Source organism: Lampris incognitus, chromosome 15 (assembly GCF_029633865.1).
Source record: "Lampris incognitus isolate fLamInc1 chromosome 15, fLamInc1.hap2, whole genome shotgun sequence".
NCBI lineage: Eukaryota > Metazoa > Chordata > Actinopteri > Lampriformes > Lampridae > Lampris > Lampris incognitus.
Window position 1 is genome coordinate 43,627,633 of NC_079225.1, and position 25,617 is coordinate 43,653,249.

At 48.5% G+C, this 25,617-nt stretch overlaps 2 protein-coding genes and 1 pseudogene across 7 annotated transcripts in view; all 3 read right to left on the reverse strand.

Moving 5' to 3' along the window:
- Window positions 1-4,824: 4,824 nt before the first annotated feature.
- ccr6a (chemokine (C-C motif) receptor 6a) lies at window positions 4,825-10,086 on the reverse strand. The gene is made up of 2 exons (XM_056294827.1): window positions 10,020-10,086; window positions 4,825-6,466 (listed from the first exon to the last, which is right to left on the reverse strand). The coding sequence occupies exon 2, from the start codon at window positions 6,450-6,452 to the stop codon at window positions 5,253-5,255; it is 1,200 nt and encodes a 399-aa protein (XP_056150802.1). The 5' UTR covers window positions 6,453-6,466; window positions 10,020-10,086; the 3' UTR covers window positions 4,825-5,252.
- A 1,711-nt stretch (window positions 10,087-11,797) lies between these two features.
- LOC130124884 (uncharacterized) lies at window positions 11,798-13,576 on the reverse strand (annotated as a pseudogene).
- A 4,811-nt stretch (window positions 13,577-18,387) lies between these two features.
- cep43 (centrosomal protein 43) overlaps window positions 18,388-25,617 on the reverse strand; it is a 29,035-nt gene continuing 21,805 nt past the window's right edge. For all 6 annotated transcript variants that reach the window (XM_056294379.1, XM_056294380.1, XM_056294382.1 and 3 more), the window contains 5 exons: window positions 23,542-23,639; window positions 20,296-20,370; window positions 19,472-19,505; window positions 19,268-19,355; window positions 18,388-18,557 (listed from right to left, as the gene is read on the reverse strand). In XM_056294379.1, coding sequence (XP_056150354.1) covers window positions 18,477-18,557; window positions 19,268-19,355; window positions 19,472-19,505; window positions 20,296-20,370; window positions 23,542-23,639 — 376 coding nt within the window. In that variant the 3' untranslated portion in view covers window positions 18,388-18,476. The remainder of the gene's footprint in view (window positions 18,558-19,267; window positions 19,356-19,471; window positions 19,506-20,295; window positions 20,371-23,541; window positions 23,640-25,617) is intronic.

Genomic DNA, 25,617 nt, shown 5'->3' on the forward strand with positions numbered 1-25,617 from the left:
GGTCCTCCAGCCTCCAGTCCTCCAGCCTCCGGTCCTCCAGCCTCCGGTCCTCCAGTCCTCCAGCCCTCCAGGCTTCAGCCCTCCAGTCCTCCAGCCTCCAGGCTCCAGTCCTCCAGTCCTCCAGGCTTCAGCCCTCCAGCTCAACGTGACAGAAGCTCTTCCTGAATAGAGTCGTTGTTCTGCCCATGGCACAGCAGACGCAGCCATGTGATGGTGATGATGATGATGATGATGATATGAAGCCATACGTCAGACATCTGATGAAGGCGAACACAAACCACAGTAAATCAAATGACTGATGAACCATGGCGCTCTGGTGGTCACTCGTGTCCATGCAGACCTTCACGTGATGAGGCTGGGTGGGTTGAGGTGGTGACACGGCAGCTGTAATAATCACGTCACATGTTGGGGAAATCTGCCTTGAACGGAATGTGTTGACTTGGCTGCAAACACACCGGCAGAGTCTGGCTCAAGACATCACATCAGCCGTTTCTTCAAACTGCTTCCTGATCATTTGAGCCTTGCGGGATGTGAACGAGGTGGGCTTTATTAGAATCCACATCACATCTGATCTGAGTCGTTAAGCCGTTTGAAAAAGGGTCGAAATCAGACATGAAGGTGAAACGGGAAAAACCTGGGACCCCGAACCTCTTTCTGAAACACGCTGTTAAATAACTATATATTATTTCTAATATGTCTTTGATGATGATGATGATGATGGTGATGATGATGGTGATGGTGATGATGGCGGCACGGTGGCCACCGTGCCGCCATCATCACCATCACCATCATCATCACCATCATCACCATCATCACCATCATCATCCTGGTCCTGGGTTCGACCCCTGGGGTTGTCCAACTTTGGGGGTCGTCCCAGGTCGTCCTCTGTGTGTCTGCGGTGGGTTTCCTCCGGGGGCTCCGGTTTCCCCCCCACCATCAAAAAGACATGCACATTAGGGTTAGTACTCTTGTCTGTGCCCCTGAGCAAGGCAGTGGGGAAAGAACTGGAGTTCTAGCTACACAGATCACAGCTAGGATGGGTTAATTTGCAGTAACTGGATTTCCCCAAGGGGCTTAATAAAGGAAACTTAATTAATTAAAAATGCTTATGACTGTTTTAATATTCACATGTTTGTGTGACGTTTCACATATCTGACAGGAACAAAGAATTCAGACCAAACCAGCTTGGTTTCAAATGGACGTTCCACCTGCTGAAAAAGCCAAATGGCCAAATGACAAGAAGTCCAAAGCCTGAATTCACTTCTACCTGAAAACAACGAGAGCGGACCGGATCCTCCTCATCTGAGATATCTCGACCGGTAAAAACCAGAACATTGTTGTTCAGGTTCATAAAGCGTTTTATTTCTCGTCTACAGTTCGGCCTGCGTCCGTTGGTTTTAACGGGCTGGTTCAGGCAGGACGTGTGGTTGGTTGGACGACGGCTCAATGTGGCTGAATTGAAGCGTTTGAATAAACCGGCTTCCTGGAACATCCGACTGCTTCCTGGCCGTTTCTGAAAGCTTCCTTTGTGTGTGGTATCGCTGCTGGGAGCAGTCATGCATATTTAATTTGTAATCTGACAGTTTTATTTTAAGTCCCAGCCAGCAAGGGTCAGTGCAGTTCTACTCTATTAAAGTGACCACATAGGACCCGCCGACACCTGCTGAGACCTGCTGAGATCCGCCAAGACCTGCTGAGACCTGCTGAGGCCTCCTGAGAACTGCTGGGACCTGCTGAGATCCGCCAAGACCTGCTGAGACCTGCTGAGATCCGCCAAGACCTGCTGAGACCTGCCAAGACCTGCTGAGGCCTCCTGAGAACTGCTGGGACCTGCTGAGATCCGCCAAGACCTGCTGAGACCTGCTGAGGCCTCCTGGGACCTGCTGAGACCTGCTGAGATCCGCCAAGACCTGCTGAGGCCTCCTGAGACCTGCTGGGACCTGCCGAGACCTGAAGGCTGGGGATGTTCTGCCAGACGGCAGCAGGACACGAGTTACTATGAAGAGCCCACAGGGGACTGTTTATTCAGCGTGACACCGACATCCTGTTTTCTACCATGACATTTAGAGACACATAAAAACCATCACGCTGCAGTCTGCAAATGAACCACATGGAGGATTCTCCTGAACAGATCCTCCGAAGAGACTTCTGAGAATCTGCACACTTCCGGATCCCACCGCTGCCACCAATGTAACCGGTTATTTTCTTGCCCGGTGCGGGATTCGATACGGGGTGTACTGCACCACAAGGCGACATCACTAACCGCTCGGCTAAAGGGTCAGACCCGTTAGCTAGGGGCTAACGTGTCTTATTAGTAGTTTACACTTGTAAAGTTGTTTTTAACGTGCGGGTTATCTGTTTTAAGGTCAGACCCAGAGTTTTGGTGCTCGCTTGTTCATTTGATGAAGCAGAAAATAAACACAAGGTGAATGTAAAACGTCCCGTATCTCTTCAGCTTGGAGTCACGTTAGAAACAGCAGGCCATGTGGGTTAACAGTTAGGATGGACAGTACAGACAGAAGGCAGTGGTGAGAAGGAAGTCAAGAAAAGGACACAGTGTGGGTGGGATTCATGGAGAAAATACTGGAGTACTTTGTGACAAAATAATGCCGTTGAGGGTAAAAGGCAGGGTATACCAATCAATGGGCAGCCCTGCCATGCTCCATGGTATGGAAGCAGCGACAACAACAGCGAGGCTAGAATCTACATAACAGGAAGCAGAGATGAACATGCTGCGTTGGTCCTTGGGAGTGACTAGAAAAGACCGGAAGAGAGAAATGAAGAAGTGAAAGCTACGTTCAAGATCAGAGGAATGGATGAGGAGCTGAGAGAGACAAGATTGAGATGGTTTGGACATGTACAGAGAGGAGGCACAGACTATACAGGAAAGAAGGTATTGGACCTGGAAATACCTGGCAAAAGAAAAAGAGGAAGACCAAGGAAAAGATGGAGAGACCAGATAGAGGAGGACATGAGGAGGGTTGGACTGAGAGAGAGGGAAGTGTCAGACAGAAAGCTATGGAGGGCAAAAATCCGCTGTGGTGAACCCTGAGAAACAGGGAAAAAGCCGGAAGAAGAAGAAGAAGAAGAAGAAGAAACAACAACTACAACAGAAGCCAGTGAACAGCTCCATTTAAGAGGAGGTTTGTATGTTACTGTGTATGGTTGAAAAAATAAAAATGGACTTAAATCATTTCTGTTTCTTAAATCGAATTAGAAAAGTGATGTAACGAGTTTAAGAGAGAAACCTTTGTGTGTTTTATATTTACTTGCAATCAGCTGAAATATAGTCTTGGGCTTAGACGCTTAGACCTTCCTCAATAAATCCATCCGCCCGTTCACATCCAGTCTTCTCTGGAAGCGGTCCAGAACAGGTACAGGAACCAGTCAGCAGAAAGCAATCCCGATAGTTTTGAACTGATGAACAATAATAACACATGGACCGGAAATTAAATCTCTTTTGGACCAACTGTCACAGAGCCGGTCAGATCCTGTGACCTTTCAGCCCCTGGAAGTCATGATTCATGGAAAAGACAGAGGACTGGTTAGTTTATTTAGTCGATTAAACAAAGAAAGAAAGAGCGAAAGAAACAAACAAACAGTCTGACTGTATGAAATGAAGCTAAACGAATGAACGAGTTTTAGATGTTTGACCAAACTGATAAGGAGGTCCATGATGTTGTCTTCTGTTCAGAGGACCATGCTGTACTGGGCATATGTCATGAACCACAGTCTGGACTGCCTGTATTCAGTAGCTTGTATGGAAATAGTATTTACAGACTTGTATTAAAAGATGAAAACGGATGAACAATTCAATACAACATCAAGATGACACCAATCAACATCTTATGCCACCGACAGGTATCACTGCTGGTCTTAATCAAGTGTACTGGTTCATGATAACAGGATTCATTTTAACACATTTACTTTAAAAAGAATAAAGATTAGCTTAAATCAAGTTTATTGTTTGAAGGTTTCTTTACCCTGTTTAGTTAAAATTCATTACGAGGTCTGTGGCGGCACGGTGGCCCAGCGATTCGCACTGTTCCTCACAGCAAGAAGGTCCTGGGTTCGAACCCCCGGCCGTCTCAGGTCCTTTCCGTGTGGCGTTTGCATGTTCTCCCCGTGTCTGCGGTGGGTTTCCTCCGGGTGCTCCGGTTTCCTCCCACCATCAAAAAGACACGCATGTTAGGGTTAATACTCCTGCCTGTGCCCCTGAGCAAGGCAGTGGAAAGAAGAACTGGAGCTGGTCCCCGGGCGCTGCAGCTGCCCGCTGCTCCTCTACGGTAGGATGGTTACATGCAGAGAATGAATTTCCCCACGGGGATGAATAAAGTACATCTTCATCTTCTTCAATGGAACAAGAACATTTTATTGAAACAAGCACTATCATCTGTCAGACAGGTGGGTTATATGTTCAAATAAGCATTATAAGACTTAAAACAAGATAAATACATTGATATATTTGTATTTTTCTTACAGCGCTAATAGACGTCTACAGAGGATTCGGTTTTCACAAGTTCACCGCCCTACATCGGCCGAATTCTCCACTGTGTTCCTGTTCTCCTCACCAAGGACACCGGTCACCTTAAACCCTCCGAGGTGGAGGGTTTAAGTCTAGACCCAGTCCTAATCGTACCTCTAACCTCTCCCACAGTGTTGTGTGTGTTTGGATGTTAGGATGTCACATAAAGGGTTGACAACAAGGTGAATATGAAGAACATGTTCAGTTTAGGATCATGAATTAGAGATGAAGCACATTTTACTGCTTTGGGCATTTTTTCCACTTGTACGTATACATCGAACATTCACCACTTTCAAGTCCGACTTCATCAATTCACCTGGCTGGAATCCACATGTTATAGATTGTAAAGTTTGAGATTCTTATTAACAGTCTTGATACTGATATGTTTTAGGAAAAATAATCTTTTCAGGCTTCGATCAGGTTTGGATCAGTTCATGCTGGATGTGGTTCCATTAAGACCCCAAGAATGCTCTGTCATCAGTTTGGATTGGAGTCAAACTTCTGGGGAGTTACTTACTTTTACCATACCTTAGTTTTAAATGCTTCTTCTCCGCTTAGGCTTCATGTAAAAATTAAGTAAAATATGCAAAAAAAAATCACAAGTACATTTTTTTTCTGGGGAGTTGGCTGATGCTCCACAGGGAGGCAATTCTGCATGTAGGAACATCAGGGCTGCTTCTCCATGTCCCCCCACTACCACCTCCATCAAACGATCCTCCTCGTGAGGTCACATGGTAAAAGATGATCCATTAGATTCATTGAGAGAGCGTCGGGAGGAGACGTAGATCTCGGAGGTGACTCTGGAGAAGCGTCTGGGTGCAATGTACCTCTTCCCCAGACACCACAAGTCCTCCATAATCTTCCTGAAGTGGTTCCTGAACTTCACCCCGACAAAGGCATACAGCAGTGGGTTGAGGCAGCAATGCAGGTAAGCTATGGTCTCAGAGACGGTCTTGGCCACCTGTAGGATGTCCACCCCATCGCACTTTTGCGGTTTGAACATCGTGACTGTGTCGTACAAAAGGGTGACATTGTATGGCAGGTGGCAGGCGATGAACACCAGCACCACGACCAGAACCACACGGACTGCCTTGTGTCTCTGGAAGTTCCTGGCACGCAGCAAGGTGACGATGATGCAGCTGTAGCAGAACAACATGACTAGCAGGGGGAGGAAGAAACCCACGGCCAACTGAGCACTGGGGACCAGGACCTTCATCTGCTGGGCCATCTCGTTGTCGGTAAACATGAACTCGCACACATACTCAATCTTGGTAGGAGGAGAGCTGTTATTGGACATCTCTTTCTTAACAGTTCCCTCATATTCAGGTATGACAATGCCAAGCTCCTCTTCATCGTATTCTCCGTCCATGAGGTGTGAGGGCAGGTACCGGTGGTAGAAGTGAAAAGTGGGGAAGGAGAGAGTGAAGGCCAAAGCCCAGACGATGGTGCAAATGATTTGGCTATACAACAAGGAGCGTAGCTTGAAACTCCTGCGGGCCTGCACGATCGCAAGGTAGCGGTCTGTACTGATGCAAGCCAGCAGTAGCATGCCGCTGTACAAGTTCACACTGTAGGCACCACGCAGCAGCTTGCAGGCCACCGGGCCCATGGACCAGGACGCCTTCTCGTTGTAAACTATGAGGGGTAGGACAGCGACGAACAGCAGGTCAGCGATGGCTACGTTGAGGAGGTAGACGTCGGTCATAGACTTGGTCCTCTTGTATAAGGCATAGGTGACGATCACCAGGCTGTTTCCGATGAAGCCTAAGATGCAGATGATGGAGTGGATGTAGGGACCCACCACCACCTCCACATTGTGGTTGTTGTCCATGGGGCATGGCTCGATAAAATCCAAATTGTAGTCATAACTGATCCCATCGCTGGAGTTGGTGCCGTTTACAGACGTGTCCGCCGACAGGTTGAACATCTTTTCCTCTTCAACTGCAAATGAGGAAACAAAATGTGAGCAGGCAGCGAGTCCTCAGCCAAGTCATACGAGTACCATCTGAACTAGCTCCCATAATCCATCCATCCATTATCCCAACCGCTTATCCTGCTCTCAGGGTCACGGGGGATGCTGGAGCCTGTCCCAGCAGTCACTGGGCGGCAGGCGGGGAGACACCCTGGACAGGCCGCCAGGCCATCACAGGGCCCACACACACATTCACACCTAGGGACAATGTAGTACGGCCGAGTCACCTGACCTACACGTCTTTGGACTGTGGGAGGAAACCGGAGCCCCTGGAGGAAACCCACACAGACACGGGGAGAACATGCAAACTCCACACAGAGGACGACCCGGGACGACCCCCAAGGGTGGACTACCCTGGGGCTCGAACCCAGGACCTTCTTGCTGTGAGGCGACCGTGCTAACCACTGCGCCACCAGCTCCCATAATGTGCTTTACAAAACCACATTTTAGCATTAGGCAGAACATTCAGTAGCCAGTTCTCCTTGTTGTTTTTCATTTTGGTTACAAACATGAATTTAAAGAAAGAGTACATGTTTCAGAGGTAGGTCAGTTGATTATTGTTTTATAAAGGCAGTAAAACTACCTCCAGATCAGTGGTTTTCCAGCATCGGGACTCACATGGGGGTCGCAGCAGGGGGCCACTGGGTTGTCAGATGTCAGTAAAAGCATATGTTGTTTGGAAACGGGGGAGGGGGGGGCACATTTTACTCTTTTTGGGGATTTTTTCTATTTAGATAAAAAGTAAAGGTTACTGAATTTGTTGGTTGCTCATTCTCGTACCAGAAGAGATTCGTGGTGAGTTTTGTCTCACGGGAGAACATTCCAGTTGTGTCTCAGACGGCTCATGTGAAACACTCGGGTCTGCACAGGTGTGTGTGTGTGTGTGTGGGGGGGTGTATGTTTTAGAATGAGGACATTTAACCAGTAATTGCTGAATGACCCAGTTTAAACAGGAAAGCTGCAGCAGCTGCAGCAGCAGCGTGTATTGTGTTGCATTGTATAGACGGGTGGTTGTCATCTCTACCATCTTCGGCGTGTACTCAGACCTTCATTCTGCCCGCCGACTGAACCAGGGAGCAGCCTGTGCCAAGTGTGTGAGCCGGCCTGGACAGGCTGTGATAAAGACAGCAGAATGTGGCGGGGAGGAAGAGGAGCGCGCTCTAGAAGATAAAGATGCTTCCTCATCATGCATGTTGTGCTCCTGTAAAAACTTCTGCTTGGCGGAGGGGTTTGAACGCTGACATCAGAAACACACAAACAACAACAGCTGCATTCATCACCACGACCGCTTCGCTTCTAGACAAGCTGTTTATAGGTTGTGCTCGTTTGTTTGTTTGTCTCACATGTTCTTCAAATGTCACACGTCCAGTTCCCCATTCAGCTCTTCCCCCACATCAGGCCGCCACACTGGGACATGGAGGAACCGGTCTGTACCACGTGTCCTCTGGTGCTCACATGAAGCTGCCAGCTGTTTCTATTGAACGCTTTCGGAGGTTCAAGTCCCAGGAGCCTCATGTATCAGTCGTTACTACGGGTAAATTTGTGTGTACACGCCCATGGAATTTTTTAACCCTCAAGTTTGTCTGACAGTCAGCTGCAAAGCATGATGGCTATTTGTAATTCCTTCCTCCTAACATCTATTGTCTACCTCGTGCAACGAGCAGTCACCCAGGCCTGGACAGACACCAGTGTTAGCCAACCGGTGTCTAAGTTCAGGGGTTAGCCAGGTTCTACACTGGGCTCTGAGACCAACTCCAGGGCTACAAAATCCCATGGGTGTGTACGCACAAATTTGTCCAAAGTAGCAACTGATACATGAGACCCCTGATCCACCCACCCTTGTACAGACACCTCCACCACACCATGTAGGAGATGACCTTTACCCCGGCCCCGACCGCCCCCCAAACCAGGAGCACTGACTACCGTGCTCCCGGACACACCGCCACACCAAATGACACGGTGGGACTCTAACCGTCAACCTCAGCACTGCAACATTAGAGCCCCCACAGCTCAGCTGGTCATTCCAGTACAAACCAGTTTGATTGCTTGTCTAATTTTCTACCATTTGCAGTTACTTCAAACTACAGGGATGAGGTCTGTCCAACATCCATCCGTCCATCCATTCAACATCCATCTGTCCATCCGTCAAACATTCATCTGTCCATCCGTCCAACATCCATCTGTCCATCCATCCAACAGCCAACATCCAACATCCATCTGTCCAACATCCATCTGTCCATCCACCCAACATCCATCCGTCCATTCGTCTACCCATGGTGCAACGATTGTTAGGGAGCAGGGTGGTTGTGGGTAACAGAATGTGTGTCCTGCTGCGTTTCTTTTTATATTTTCAGTAAATAAACTTCCAGACAGTCTCGGTCACCGTCGTGTGTTGTTGGTTGGTTAAAGCGAGCAGTGTGCTTAGCGACCTAGTTATTTTGTGAACAGCAGCGTCACGTATTTCCAAATACTTTCTCACTTTTTGTGTCGTTTTGTTTGTATTCGCTTGAAATTAAACATTGTCTAATTATTTACACACGGTGTGTTTGAGAGAAATCACAAAATAACTGTACAAGATGTCACTGTATGTTAGAAGTCTGATATGTCGAAAATTGATCAAGAAATATTTGAAAATGTACCGCGATATATCACTTCACCTCAGGAAATGACTAGAAAACCGACAAGATGCTGAGAGCAAGTGGAACAATGAAACTATATTCAGATCAGAAATGAACATTACGGTAAATGAGGAGTGGGAAGATGAAGATTCAGATCAGAAATGAACATCACAGTAAATGAGTGGGAAGATGAAGGATGACAGACAATGATGATGATGAAGATAGAGAGGGGTTCAGCTGAAGAATTGTTCTTGTTTTATTTCTTCTTTTCTTTTTACATGGTGGGTCTTATTTTCATAGTTTCTCCATCACTCATAGCAGTTATGATGTGATTTTATTCACCGGCCTCATTTAGTAGATGCTGGACACATGGACCACCGCTGGACTCAGCTTTACAGCGGTGTCTTAGGGGACACCTGAACAGGAGTGTCAGACATATTTCATCAAGTCCAATTTAACCCGATTATCTAAACCAGGTACGTGGACGTGCAAGTGAAAAGTTACGATGCAAGACGTCCAATAAGACGCTGGGTAAATCAAGACCTGAAGAGTTCCAGTTGTATTGTTCCACTAAATGAGAGAGAGATTAGAATCCCCAATTCTAACTTGCACTACAGGTTATGGGTCAATGTTTTTGTAAAGAGCTTTGAGTGGCTGTTGCTGCCAGAAAAGCGCTATATAAAATGTAACTTGACTGATTGATTGATTGATTGAATAAGATGGTGAATAAAATGACATCATAACTGATGTCATTTTACTATTAACTATGAAAATAAGACCTGGGATGTAAGAAAAACAGAAAGATCTTTTAGGTAAGTGACGCTACACACAGACTTTATAGTACCTGAGCAGAGAGAAAAAAATCAAGCCAAGTTGCAGAATATAAAAACTAAAGTGGACTTACCAGTCTTTGCTGACAGGTGGGTGCAGATAGAGGGTGATGGAGGAGTGATGGAGGGCGATGAAGGAGTGATCGGTGTGTGTGATCAGGAAGGGGATGTGGCCGTTTCTGTTTAGCTTATGAAACTCTTGACAGGTTTCTTCCCCATTTACCCACACAGCACACCTAGTCACACATTAACCTCAATGACACAAGCACAATGGTTAGATAGCTACCTGTCAGCCACAAGAACAACCCTTATAACGACAACAATAATAATAATAACAATACATTTCATTTGTGGGCGCCTTCCAAAGCACTCAAGGACACCTTACAGAACACAGTAAAAAACCAGCAGCACTGTATCAGACAGCATAAAATCAAAACAAAGCAGGGTAGACAATAAGAAGTTAACACAACAGAGAAGTATAACATCATCATCTGCACACGTGCGGATATGAAGGAGTTCAGAAAGATATGAAGGAGTTAGGTTAGTAAGGGCCGTAAAGGTGAGGAGCAGGATCTTGAAGTCAGTACGGTATTTAACAGGGAGCCAGTGGAGTTGCTGAAGAACAGGAGTGATATGATCTATTCTGGTACTGATACGGGCAGCTGAATTCTGGACCAATTGAAGTTTATGAAGACACTTGAGGGGACGACCAAAGAGGACAGAACGGCAGTAGTCAATATGGGGTGTAACCAGGGTGTGAGTGAATATGGCGGTGCTGTTAGGTGTAAGTGACGGGCGAATATGATTAATATTGCGTAGGTGGAAGTATGCAGACCGAGTAACATTGTTGATGTGAGCTTCAGAAGGTAATGTGCTGTCCAAGATGACACCCAGACTCTTAACCTGAGGTGATGGAGGAACTATAGAATTGTCAGTAGTCAGAGAAAAACTATCAGGTTTAGCCAAAGTAGATTTAGTACCTACTAGGAGGACCTCGGTTTATCAGTATTAAGTTTGAGGAAGTGGAATGAAAACCAGGATTTAATTTCTAGCAAGCAGTCAGAAGGGGAAGTGGCTGGAAGTGTTGGCTTGGTGGACAGATAAAGCTGGGTGTCATCCACACAGCAGTGAAATTGAATGCCACATTTTCTGAAAATGTGGCCAAGAGGTAATAAGTAAATAATAAATAAGAAGGGTCCCAATACAGAGACCTGGGGAACACTGGTAGTAACAAGAAAGGACTGTGACCTCAAATTTTTAAGTTGGACAAACTGAGTGCGGCCAGAGACATATAAGCTAAACCAGTCAAGGGGGGGGTGCCAGTTATACCAATGGAAGCTATCAGGAGCTTCAGGAGTCATAAGCCTCCAATGGTGACTGTTAATGAGAGAATAACTGACAAAAATAAAGATATGAGAGCGCCCACCCTGTACACCTCACTCCCGATACACAGCATAACGTCGGGTTACTTAACATATACCCTGGTTCTTTGATAACAGAGTGAATTGTTTCACTATGGGAAACGCTCTCCGCGTGACCATACGGAAGCTCCAATGTGGTCTCACAACGTCTGTCTCTGACAGACAGGTCGACTTTCGGGGAGGGCCCCGCCCCCTCATATCCCCCGGTCGACTGCCCTGCCAAGTCATTCTATACCGGTTTCTTCCCTCAGCCATGCGAGAAGGGAAATGCAGGTGAAACACTTCACTCTGTTATCAAAGAACCAGGGTATACGTTAAGTAACCCGACGTTCTTTTTCTAACTTCGTTCTGTGTTTCACTATGGGAGATATAGCCCACTCCCGGCTTGCATACTCTCCCGAAGCCATCCGGCATTCACTCAGACTGACACATTATTCACAGGTGCTGAAGCCCCCCCCCCAGTCCCTAGCACCGCATGAGCTAAGGACGGGTCTGCAACATCCAGCCTGTAAAATCAGTGACTGAACTATCTCCGCCACCCAGCGTCTGGATGGCCACCGAGGAGCTGTTAGGATCAGTGACAGGCCCTGTTCCCGCACTCTGGCTAGCGTGGGGGAGGTCAGGCTGAGGGGAGGGAACGCGTAAAGCAGCGCATCTGGCCATGGGTGCGCTAACGCATCCACATCTGCCAAGGAGGAGAACAGAGGACATTGCGCGTCTTCTCGCGATGCGGAGATCTACGGCAGCCTGGCCGTACCTCTGCCACACCTGTGCCACTACTTGGGGATGGAGGTTCCCTTCCCCGAACAGCGGATTCCCTCTCGACAGAAGATCTGCTCCTCTGTTCAGTACTCCTGCTACGTAGCTGCGAGCTGCTCCACAGAATGATTTTCCGGGGCCGGTCTGCACAGCTGTAGGGAGCGTGTGCCTCCCTGCCGGTTTATATACGCCACCACCGCGGAGCTGTCGGACTTCAACAGGACATTTTTGTCCCTGAGGAGAGGGGACAAGTGTTTGAGTGCCAGAAACACTGCCGTCCACTCCAAGAAGTTTATGTGAGCGCAGGATAACTCCATGGGCCAGATGCCGTTCACCGCTCTGCCCCGGAAGGTCGCTCCCCGTCTTGGGAGGGACGCGTCCGTTGTCATGACAACCCTGCGCGCCACGGTCCCCAAGCGCGTCCCCTGAGAGATCGCCGGGTCGCGCCACTGATGCAGAGCCTCCATGCCCGTTAACGAGACTGTCACTAAACGGAGGAGGTGACGGCGGGGGCATAATGTCAGTGATGCCGCCCATCTCTCATCGTAAGGAGGCCCATTCTTATTACAGATATGGCCGACGCCATCACACCGAGGAGCCGCAGACAGATCCCGAACGGCACCCCGGCGCCCAGCTGCAAGCGGGCCAAACACCGTCTGAATGATGTTACCCTCTCCCCTGACAGAGTGAGGCGACACGAGAGAGAGTTCATGCTGAGGCCCAGATACACTGTGAGGGGCCACATTCGGCTCTTGGACCAGTTTATTCTGAAACCCGAGCTCGCCGGATGTGACGTCACCTCTGTCGCATCTCTGGGTCGCCTGTTCCTGTGAATGACAACAGACCAGATAATCGTCTATGCATGAAAATATGCTGATGCCTCTGTCCCGTAAGGGAGACAGCGCTGCCTCGACACCCTTGCTGAACACCCGCGGGGCGAGTGAAAGACCCAACGGGAGAACTCAAGACTCGTAGGATTTGCCCTGGTGTGCAAACCTGAGATGTTTCCTGTGTGCAGGGGAGAATATCGATGTGACAATAAGCATCTGCCAGATCTATCGTCAGAAACCAGGCGCCCGGACGGACAGACTGACAAAGCACTTCGTGTGTCAACATCTTGAACGTGTATTTTCTCAAATGATTGTTTAACACACGCAGGTCCAAAATAGGGCGGAGTGCGCCCCCCCCTTTTCTTGGAATGAGGAAGTAACGGCTGTAAAAGCCCTGCCGGGACTCCTCGTGTGGCACCAATCTGATCGCTTTCTTTATCAACAGAGAAGCGGTCTCTTTCTGCAGCACCTGCGCTGCTTCCCCTCTCGCTACACAGTCTAAACACCGCTGAACCTCGGTGGTTTCACAGCGAACTGTAGCCTGTATCCCCGGGAGATGGTTGGCAGAACCCACGGGTGAACTGCGCATGCGCGCCAGCTCTCCCTCAGCCGGTTTCTCATCTGGCCGCCATTACGCGGCCGCTTCCCTTCCCTGATAAATACCTGCGGCTGTGCGCTCCCTTTTCCCGGGCAGAGAGATGTGGGAGGACGCTGGGATGGTTCGGGTGAAGGTGGTATGCCACTGAAGGCTCCACCGCTAGGGGTTCGGCCAGCCCCAGGTCACTCATGCCGCGCATCTCCGGCTTTGAGTGGCCCTGCGTGGCGTCTGTTAGCTGCTTAGCAATAGCCGACTAGCTTGGATGCGGTGAGGGAGCTCGTTTCCGCAAGGGGGGGCAAGCGAGAACGACTTGGTAGGGCAGTCGACCGGGGGATATAAGAGGGGAGGGGGCGGGCGAAAGTCGACCTGTCTGTCAGAGACAGACGTTGTGTCATTGGAGCTTCCGTATGGTCACGCGGAGAGCGTTTCCCATACGGGAGCGAGGTGGACGGGGTGAGTTCTGCTGCGTATCGGGAGCGAGGTGTACAGGCCCCGCCCCCTCCCCTCTTATATACCCCGGTCGCCTGTCCTGCCAAGTCGTTCTCGCTTCCCACCCCAGCGGGAACGAGCTCCCTCAGCGCATCCAAGCTAGTCGGCTATTGCTAAGCAGCTAACAGACGTCCCGTCAAGGAGTCACGTCGCCTAGCGCGGTGTCGGCGATTATTTGGATCGTGCTGGTAAGGTTGGTTAAGAAATCAGCTTAGCTGGACAGTAATTGCCGTGTAGCCCTCATAATATATATATATATATACATATATAGTCGGAGCATGGCTTTCGCGTCGCGGCGGGCTATTCTCCGTTTGACTCGGTCCTAGCTAGGCTAACACCGGCTAGCTAGGCTAACACCTAGCTCTTCGTATCCTCCCCTCCAGCGGACGTGTCTTCTCACTCGGCCCCCACCTAAGGAGGGCCCGAGCCGAAGAAGGAGGCGGCGGGGGAGACGAGACTGAGGGTAGCGGTAGCTAGCGCCGCTAGCCAGGACCCAAACCTGGCTGCTCCTCCAGCTACCGGAGCTTTGGCTGACCACCACCCGCCAGCGCCGGCGGCCTGGGCGGGCTTGGTGGGAGAGGCTGAGGTGCGGGACATGCCCCCACTGTTCGAGGGCCTCCTCGACAAGGGGAATGTGAGTGACGATGCGGACGGCGACGCCAGCTCCGACATCCTCGAACTGGATGAGATGGAGGAAGGAGAGGACGAATCCACCTTCCCCACTCAGGACTCCAGACCCGCCAGCTCCTCCGGGGCGACCTCCCCGGTCGGTAGTAACCTGCACGAGGTTTGCAAACGGGCCGCGGCTAAATTAAACATCCCATGGCCGGCGGCCCTGGACACGGAGGGGAAAGCCAGGGACCTCTACGACGGTAAACGGCTCCCCCCGTCTCAGCCTCCAGCCGAACAGCTGCTCCCAGCAGGCCCGGCCTGCAGGCAAGAAATGAGCCGGTTCTGGACGAGCCCGTACAAGAGCCAGCTCGCCACGCAGGGCCACTCAAAGCTGGAGGTGCACGGCATGAGTGACCTGGGGCTGGCCGACCCCCCAGCGGTGGAGCCTTCAGTGGCATACCACTTTCACCCGAACCGCCGGACCATCCCAGCGTCCTCCCACATTTCTCTGCCCGGGAAAAGGGAGCACACAGCCGCAGGTATTTATCAGAGAATGTAGAAATACGCTGCTCAGTCAGTCTGCTCCCTAAACGCTGTTACACGGCTGGCAGCAGCTTATCAGGCAGAGATTTTGGAGGAAATGGGCCAGCAGCTGGACTCGGGGGGGGGGGGGGGGGGTCCGAACCCGGCTCTCTGGGACGAAGTCTGCATTGTAAATGACCTCCTCCTGCGCTCCTCACGCGTAGCTGCGCAGGGAAGGGCTGGCGCGCATGCGCAGTTCACCCGTGGGTTCTTTCAACCATCTCCCGGGGATACAGGCTACAGTTCGCTATGAAACCACCGAGGTTCAGCGGTGTTTAGACTGTGTAGCGAGAGGGGAAGCAGCGCAGGTGCTGCAGAAAGAGACCGCTTCTCTGTTGATAAAGAAAGCGAGCAGATTGGTGCCAAACGAGGAGTCCCGGCAGGGCTTTTACAGCCGTTACTTCCTCATTCCAAGAAAAGGGGGGGGCGCACTCCGCCCTATTTCAAGACCCCTGGTACCATTATGGGATTTGTCTCTGGTGTTAGACGCCCTGTCTCAACACCCGTTCGAGCCACTGGAGGGAGTGGGGTTAAAGTTCCTCTCCCTTAAAACTGCCTTACTTTTAGCTTTGACTACGGCAAAGCGAGTGAGTGATTTACATGCTCTGTCAACGCGCCCAACCTGCATGCAGTTTGCTGCGGGCTGCTCTAGAGTATGTTTGCGACCCAACCCGGCCTTTGTACCTAAGGTGTTGGAGTCTGCATACAGATGCCCCACAGTAGAATTGGGGGCTTTTCGAGGAGCGCAGGCTGAATACTCTACGCCCGGTCAGGGCATTACGCACGTACGTGGGCAGGACAGCAGAGCTCCGCAGGAGTGATCAGCTGTTTGTCTCCTGGGCCACGCCCCACAAGGGAAAGCCACTGTCCCGCCAGAGGCTGTCCCGCTGGATTGTGGAAGCGATCGAGCTGGCTTACAGATGCAGGGGCTTGCAGCCTCCTGCTGGGTTAAAAGCTCACTCCACCAGAGGCATGGCTACGTCATGGGCTCTGTTCAGGGGAGTTTGTGTTGAGGACATCTGTGCGGCAGCGAGTTGGACTACGCCGCACACTTTTGTCAGATTTTACAGGCTGGATGTTGCAGACCCGTCCTTAGCTCATGCGGTGCTAGGGACTGGGGGGGGGGGGCTTCAGCATCTGTGAATAATGTGTCAGTCTGAGTCTGAATGCCAGATGGCTTCGGGAGAGTATGCAAGCCGGGAGTGGGCTATATCTCCCATAGTGAAACACCGAACGAAGTTAGAAAAAGAACGTCGGGTTACTTAACGTATACCCTGGTTCTTTGATAACAGAGTGAAGTGTTTCACCTGCATTTCCCTTCTCGCATGGCTGAGGGAAGAAACTGGTATAGAATGACTTGGCAGGGCAGTCGACCGGGGGATATGAGGGGGCGGGGCCCTCCCCGAAAGTCGACCTGTCTGTCAGAGACAGACGTTGTGAGACCACGTGGAGAGTGTTTCCCATAGTGAAACACCTCACTCTGTTATCAAAGAACCAGGGTATACATAAGTAACCCGACGTTATGATGGATTCTGACTTCTGATGCATGCCGAATCCCAAAACACCCATACAAATGAACAGAGACCCCATCACCACCACCGACTCTTTTAAATTCCTTGGAACACACGTCAGCAATAACCTGAAATGGAAAATCAACACTGAACACATCACTGCAAAAGCTCAACAACGACTCTACTTTCTTAGGCAGCTTAAATAGAAAATACCGGATCTAACATCAACTGCTCATTCTGTTTTACTCAGCCATTACACTGGTCAACACAATTTTTCTTGCATGGGGTTTTTCAACTGACTCTAACTAACTTTTGGGTGCTGAATACAAATCTGGCATTAGTTTTTGCCTATCACGTCAGGTTGTTGAACTATGAAAAATTATTATTTTTGAGAAAACAGCAATTTTACACTCGGAAGTTAAAAAACACTGTTGCATTAGAAGATCGATAGATGCAAAAATGATTACAATGAATAAATAAACACTCAGCCTAGCATGAAATTACTTAGGAAATGAATAGGGGTCATTTTTTTCCCCACCAAGATTGCCAGACTAGATGGTCAACTTTTGTAAAATCCTGAATAAGGAGCATAGATAGCACAAAAACTTGATGTGATAGAGCAAATCTGAGCTCAGATTTGGATTCAGCAGCCCAAAATTAGCCAAAAAGTTTCCAAAGTCCATGCAAGAAAAAAAAACTATTTTTGTAGACCAGTGTAATGAGTTCCTGGGTTTTGGTTGTATTAAGCAGAAGATTGTTGTTTGCGCACCAAGTGACAGCTTGATGTACTGCACTGTGGTACTGGTTTCATCATTGTTGGAGATGAGGCCTACAGTGGTTGTGTCGTCTGCGTATTTTATTATTTTCAGAGCTATCCGTGGATGTGAGGTGGGTGGTGTAAAGTGAGAAGAGCCAGGGGGGAGAGAACACAGCCCTGAGGAGCACCTGTACTGAAGGTGTGAGGTTAGGTTATAAACCTTCACCCTCTGCGGCCTGTTCCACAGGAAGCTCCGAATCCAGTGGCATATGGCTGGGTCAATGTTCATATCCAAGAGTATGGTAAAGAGTTCGAGTGGGTTGGTGGAGTTGAAGGCAGAACCAAGGTCTATGAACAGGATGCATGCGTAGGTGTCTGGTGATTCCAGGGGTTGCAGGGCTATGCTAACTGCATCCTCAACAGACCGGTTGGCTCGACAGGCAAATTGATATGGGTCCATCATTGGGGAGGTGCAAGATTTCAAGTGTTACAGAATGATGTGCTCAAATGCTTTCATGGCCGCAGATGTTACTTACATCTTTCAGCTCGTAATTCACCAGGGCCGTTTCTCCAGACTTTGCTACACGGTGAGTTTCTCAGATTCCTCTGCCACCAGCTAATAGTTAATTATTTGTTCACATGGAGAAGACACTTTATAGCACTACCTTTGTTCTGTTACACATGAACTTTAAGTATCTATCCAAGCAATATAGACTAAAGTTAAACATGGTATAGGTCATACATGGTCAAAGATTGAAAGTAAGCAAACATCATATATGACTTGAAGGCTGACAAACTGCCTTCACAGTCAGACCAGAAACTCTCCATGAAAAACCCCAGACAAGACACGAGTCTAAAAATAAGAGCCCACAAAGAACCACGTTTATGATATCAATTTTATTCCTTTTAATATCTCCATCGAACTATACAGACATAAATATGAGAGTTGCTCAGAGGTGCATGATGGGAGCGTCAGGCCACCTCCTCAATGTAATCGGCTCCGTGACTTTGGCTGAGCTGAGAGACGCTCAGGTCTTGCGTGCTTTCGTCAAACTGCAGGTCAGAGAGAGACACTTGATCAGTATGGGATTAAGTTCACTTTCATGTGGTGAGGCAAGTGAACCACAGCCTTCAACTGTACCACACAAAACTTCCTATGGTCCAAACAACGAGACAGAGAACCAGCAGTTATCAAACACCTAGCAAACCTAAACCCTAACCCGAGACTGTCTCCTTTTCTCTTTTTCTCTGTCTCCTTCTATGTCTCCTACACTGTGTCTTAGACTGTCTCCAACACTTTCTCCTTCTACGTCTCCTACACTTTCTCCATCTATGTTTCTTACACTTTCTCCTTCTATGTCTCCTAAGCTTTCTCCTTCTGTTACCTAGGCTGTCTTGTTTTCTGTTTCCTGCGCAGTCTCCTAGACTGCCTCCTTCTCCATCTCCTAGACTGTCACCTTTGTCTCTTACACAGTCTACTTTTGTGTTTCCTTTGTCTCCTACACTGTCTCCTATATTTTGCAATTTTTGTCTTGCACCTAATTTTGTTTTTTGATGAGCACACACTTGATTCATCTTCTGGGATCAAACGATGACATCATGATGACATCATGATGTCATCGTGACTTTATAAGGTTCCTGATGCACTTGCAGTTCTTAGCAAGTTATGTGATCTAATTCAGATTAATCACATTGATGCAAACACACACATACGCATGCACACATGTAAGTACACACACACACACACACCGCTGTGTTAGCACCTTATCGCTGTTGTCGGGTCCTTCGATGGAAATCTCCTCAATCTCCTCCCCGATGCTCAGTTCGCTCCTGGAGATGTCTGAGCGATGGCTGAAGGAGCAGAAGGAGAACATGACTCATAGTGTCTGTCCTGTTTGCTTCATTTCTGCATCATTAAAGTCAAATTTTCTGTGCTGTGTCGGTGTCAAACACACAGTCTTCCTCACCTGTTAAAGTCTTCATCATACTCAATGTCTTCATCTGTGGAGAGAAGGGGAGGAGTTGTCTGAGTCTGTAGGAACCTCAGGAGCCAATAGGCTCTGGTCTGGCACATTTTGTATTGACAGTCCATAGGAACTGTTGTGTTTCTGTCACACTTTTGTTTGTGAACGTTTAAAAAGTGCTTTAGCAATGACGGAAAGTGAGGCCAAGGGCTTTCACATATGATTCTTTAAATAAAAAGACTGAATCCAAGTCCACAGCATTGTTAAATGGTATATCCATCCATCCATTATCTGAACCGCTTATCCTGCTCTCAGGGTCGCGGTGAAGCCCGACCTAAAATAAGGAAATTAAAACATAGGTGCAATGCATTGTGGGCTGACGGCAAGTTGTTCTGGTTGCTTTTCGCTTCCTCCCTGTACAGAGGAAAAAGCATCTGTGCCAGAGATAGAAAGCAGGATTAGTTATCCTAACAGATAAAATCCCTGTAAACCACACAAGACTACACTAACCACATATGAGTGCTTAACATCTAAACCTTTACCCACAGTACACTGCACCATGTAAGCGTTTACTTACATTTACTTATTGGTTCAGACTTTATTGAAACTACTCTCATAAAAAAGTCCTCGTAAGGGTCAGATTGGAAGCAGAGAGTTCTAAGTTTTGGTGAGTTTTTCTGGACATGGACTGGAGTGGAGTGGTCCACATGTCAGTAAGAACTCATTTGAACCAAATTTCATAGTTTAAACATAAAAGCCACAAAAAGATCTCCACTCAGGAAGAGTGCAGAATGATCAGGTTTTAGAAACAAGCTCATCAAACGTACCTAAGACCAGAGATCCAGATTTATCTTTCATCGCCTTCAAATCTCTGCCTCCCTTCTCTACGGAGTCTGACGAACCTTGAGGAGACCAAACCAGGCAAAAAAACGTAAGGTCAATAGCAGCAAATGAACCTTAGTCTGCTTCTCGGCGACGAGAAAGACACTAAATTTCAGCGTTTGGCTCAGCATAGGGTTGTTGATATCTACTACACTTTTGTTTGCTCCCATTAGAGGTCGCTACAGCGGAGCTTTCGTGTCCTTCTCTTCCTGTCCTCTGCATCATCTTCTGTCACACCAGCCACCTGCATGTCCTCTCTCACCACATCCATAAACCTCCTCTTCAGCCTTCCTCTTCTCCTCTTCCCTGGCAGCTCCACATTCAGCGTCCTTCTCCCAATATACCCAGCATCTCTCCTCCACACATGTCCAAACCATCTCAATCTTGCCTCTCTTGCTTTGTCTCCAAACTGTCCAACCTGAGCTGTCCCTCTAATATACTCGTTCCTAATCCTGTCCTTCTTCATCACTCCCAATGAAAATCTTATCATCTTCAACTCTGCCACCTCCAGCTCCACCTCCTGTCTTTTCATCAGTGCCACTGTCTCCAAACCATACAACATAGCTGGTCTCACCACCATCTTGTAAACCTTCCCTTTAACTCTTGCTGGTACCCTTCTGTCACAAATCACTGCTAACACTCTTCTCCACCCACTCCACCCTGTCTGCACTCTCTTCTTCACCACTCTTCTGCATTCCCCATTACTTTGTACAGTTGACCCCAAGTGTTTAAACTCATACGCCTTCATCATCTCTACTCCTTGCATCCTCACCATTCCACTGTCCTCCCTCTCATTCACGCATAGGTATTCTGTCTTGCTCCTACTGACGTTCATTCCTCTTCTCTCCAGTGCATACCTCCACCTCTCCAGGCTCTCCTCAACCTGCTCCCTACTCTCACTACAGATCACAATCACAATGTCATCTGCAAACATCATAGTCCACAGAGACTCCTGCCTGATCTCGTCCGTCAACCTGTCCATCACCATTGCAAACAAGAAAGGGCTCAGAGTCGATCCTTGATGTAATCCCACCTCCACCTTGAACCCATCTGTCTTTCCTACTGCACACCTCACCACTGTCACACTGCCGTCATACATATCCTGCACCACTCCTACATACTGTTCTGCAACTCCCGACTTCCTCATACAATACCACACCTCCTCTCTCACCATCCTGTCATATTCATTCATTATCTAAACTGATTATCTTGCTCTCAGGGTCACGGGGATGCTGGAGCCTATCCCAGCAGTCATTGGGCGGCAAGTGGGGAGACACCCTGGACAGGCCGCCAGGCCATCACAGGGCCGACACACATTCACACCTAGGGACAATTTAGTTGGGCCAATTCACCTGGCCTACATATCTTAGGAGTGTGGGAGGAAACCGGAGCCCCCGTAGGAAACCCATGCAGACACCCTGTCATACACTTTCTTTAAATCCTAGCTTCCACTATGCTTTCCCATAGCTTTATGCTGTGGCTGATCAACTTTATACCTCTGTAGTTGCTACAGTTCTTCACATCATTCTTGAAAATCGGTACCAGTATACTTCATCTCAACTCCTCAGGCATCTTCTCATTTTCCAAGGTTGTGTTAAACAATCTAGTTAAAAGCTCCACTGCCATCTCTCCTAAACATCTCCATGCCTCCACAGGTGTGTCATCTGGACCAACCGCCTTTCCACTCTCCATTCTCTTCATAGCTGCCCTCACTTCCTCCTTGCTGTTTCACCACACTTCCTGATCAGGGTTGTTAACATGACTAGTAAATATCATCTGGGTTATTATTATAACTAGTAAGTATCGTCAGTGTTGTCAATTTGACAAATAAATGGTAAGGTTGACAATATGACTAGTTAACATCAGTAGGGTTGGTAAAATGACTAGTGAACATCAGTGGGGTTATACGATTGGTAACTATTAACATCCCAACTGATATTTACCAAGCGCAATATATACCCCATCATTTATTATGCTCGGTAAATATCAGCTGGGTTGTTAATATGACTATTACAGTGGACGACTTGGAGAATCGCTCTCAGCGTCAAAACACGCGTATTGTTGGTGTGCCTGAAAGTGCCGGACCAACGTTCATTAAGTTTGTTTCTGAGTTCCTGATGGAAGTGATGGGTGACGGCATTTTTGAGAGGCCCCCGGAGCTAGACAGAGCGCACAGGTCTCTGCACTCGAAACCTGCACCGGGCAAGTGGCCAAGGGTGATAATCGTCCGCTTCCATTGATTCCAGGATAAGAAAGGAGTAATGAGCTGGGCGAGAGAGAAGGGTCAGGTGCTCTACCAGGCCAAGAAAATGTTTTCCTTCGACGACTTTAGTGCCACCCTGACGAAGAAGCGGGCGGTGTTCAATGGCGTGAAGTTGTCCCCTTTATAAGAAAGGCATCAGGTTTGCTATGCAACATCCAGCTGTCCTCCGTGTGGTTTCTGAGGGCAAAACGATCAGCTTTGACACTGCAGCAAAGGCTGAGGACTTCTACTCAAGGAACACAGAATCGCTCTGAACTGATCAGACAGACTGAACGCCGGTCAGTAAGCTCTGAGAACATTTGGATAGAGCGGGGCTGTGCTGAATATCACCCTGTAACTGGCTATTAATTTGATTTGGACTGATCCTATGTCAGTGTTTTACGTTTACGTTTTTCTCCAGTGAGCTGTACGCCGTTACCTCCGTGTTACCTCTGACCAAGCTGGAGGTAACTCGGGGATTCAGATAAGGCTGGTCTTACATATGCTATTATGCATATGTGGTTTCACTACACTGTTACCGACAGGTGTGCACCTCTTTATTCAGACTACACAGTAGAATATTGTGTTCTCCCCGCGGGACGGGAGAAGACACAAAGTCAATGGGATTGTACTGTGCGGGCGTGGATGGTCAGAATGTTTGCGGGTGCGGGTGGGAGTGGACACACACACTGCGGGAGAGGGCGGTAACGGTCAGAAGTCCAGCAGGAGCTGGATTAAGAAAACAGTCCCGCACAGGGCTCTATAATGTACCACTATATAAATGCGACTTATACACTGAAGCGAGTTATAGGTTTTTTTTCCACGCAACGACGCATTATTTGCTGAGTGGGACTTGCACTCCGCCGCCACTTGTGGTTCAGGAAATACAGCAACCTTTAACCTCCATGAAATGGGCTTGTTGTAGGCTGTTGTGGAGATTGAGTCTCACCATTTCTGCTGAAGCTGGGTTCAGCTCTTCTCCTTGGGGGTTCTGGTTCTGAGAGGGATTCAGAGGGGGTGTCTCTGGCCCGCGACGAGTCCGACTTCCTGTTAAACACACACCACCAACGCTGCATTAGTCTAAACCCACACCTCAGCACGGCAATGCAAATGACCTTTCAATGAGTGGCTGAAGTTAAAGCAGATCACAGCAAAGCAACGAGTGTGTGACTGTTGTATGACTGTTGTGTGACTGTTTTGTAGATGGTTTAGTCATCACAGTTCCATCCTGTCTAACCGATTCTGTGTTCTCCTTTCAACTACTGAATGTAATTTAACTTACAATGAAATCGTCTCATGTATGAACAGACAGAGAGAGAGACAGAGAGAGAGAGAGACAGGGACGAGGTCTGAGTTAACGCACAAGCACAATAGCAGCATGTGGATCCATGCACAGAGGAGGTTTAGATAAAGGCAGAGGAGGTTCAGCTCAGTTTCTGTTCACCAAGACAAAAACAAAAACTGTTTTTGTGGGCGTCCGGGTGGTGTAGCGGTCTATTCCGTTGCCTGCCAACACGGGGATCTCTGGTTTTGATCCCCATGTTACCTCTGGCTTGGTCGGGCGTCCCTACAGACACAAATGGCCGTGTCTGCGGGTGGGAAGCTGGATGTGGGTGTGTGTCCTGGTCGCTGCACTAGCGCCTCCGCTGGTCGGTCGGGGCGCCTGTTCAGGGGGGAGGGGGAACTGGGGGGAACAGCGTGATCCTCCCACCCACTACAGCCCTCTGGGGAAACTCCTCACTGTCAGGTGAAAAGAAGCGGCTGGTGACTCCACATGTATGGGAGGAGGTATGTGGTAGTCTGCAGCCCTCCCCGGATTGGCAGAGGGGGTGGAGCAGAGACCGGGACGGCTCGGGAGAGTGGGGTAAAATTGGGGAGAAAAGGGGGTTAAAAAAAAAACCAAACTGTTTTTGTGAGTTTTAAAGATCCGAGTAAGAAAAGCCAAATGGAAATTTTAACAGCATCAAAATTAATAAACAATATCCCGAACACCCTTTCACACTTGTAAGAATAAACATTAACTTGTTAAAGAGATGATGGTTTTTTGAGTTTCTCCGCGTCTTACTGAATAATGTGTCACCATTTCTGTGTTGGACATTTGTGACGTTGTCCCACGGACAGGGGCCCTGACAAACTAGTGGAAATGCGACTGAGCCACTTTCTCTTTTTTCAACTTTATAACAGTTTGCCGGCGATCTGATCCACATCCGGGTGGAAAGATGGCGGACAGACCAGAGCTGAAGCTGAACTACTGACAGTTTAAAAGTCTGGACTCGGCGATGGCTCCCACTGACAGTCAGTCTATGGTGGGTCGGACAAATGTTTAAAGAAACATTTCGTTATGCTATGAAGAACCAGAGTTCATTTTGATCAATGAGTAAGAATCCAGATCAGCTATGTTAAGAAGAGAAGGAGAAGGATGCTGAATATGGAGCTGCCAGGAAAGAGGAGAAGAGGAAGGCCAAAGAGGAGGTTTATGGATGTGGTGAGGGAGGACATGCAGGTGGCTGGTGTGACAGAGGAAGACGCAGAAGACAGGAAGAGATGGAGACGGATGATCCACTGTGGCGCCCCCTAACGGGAGCAGCCGAAAGTAGTAGTAGTAGTAGTAGTAAGAATCCAGATCCCCCAGTTAGTCCACCATTTATCAGTCAGTAGAACAACTTCAGTTTCTGCTCATGACATCACATCATGGTGACGTCACACTCATGCCCACTACCATTACATGACCGTTAAGAACAAAAATAAGTCTTAGAGGAAGAAGAAGATGAGGTTTTTCTCAATTCCCCAATCAATATTATTCATTAATATTATTGGGCCGTATATACAGTAGTAAGTGTAGTAAGTAGACTACAGTGGCCAGGGTTTTGGGTACTTTATTGTTGCATAACATAACACTGTGAACAACTTCACGTTGCTTCTTCTCTTCCTGATATGCTGCTCTGCTCTGCTGTCACTGGTGTTATGCCGGAGTCTTCCAGCATGAGCCCTCTCTCCCCTCTGTTTTAGGTCCCTCACATAATGG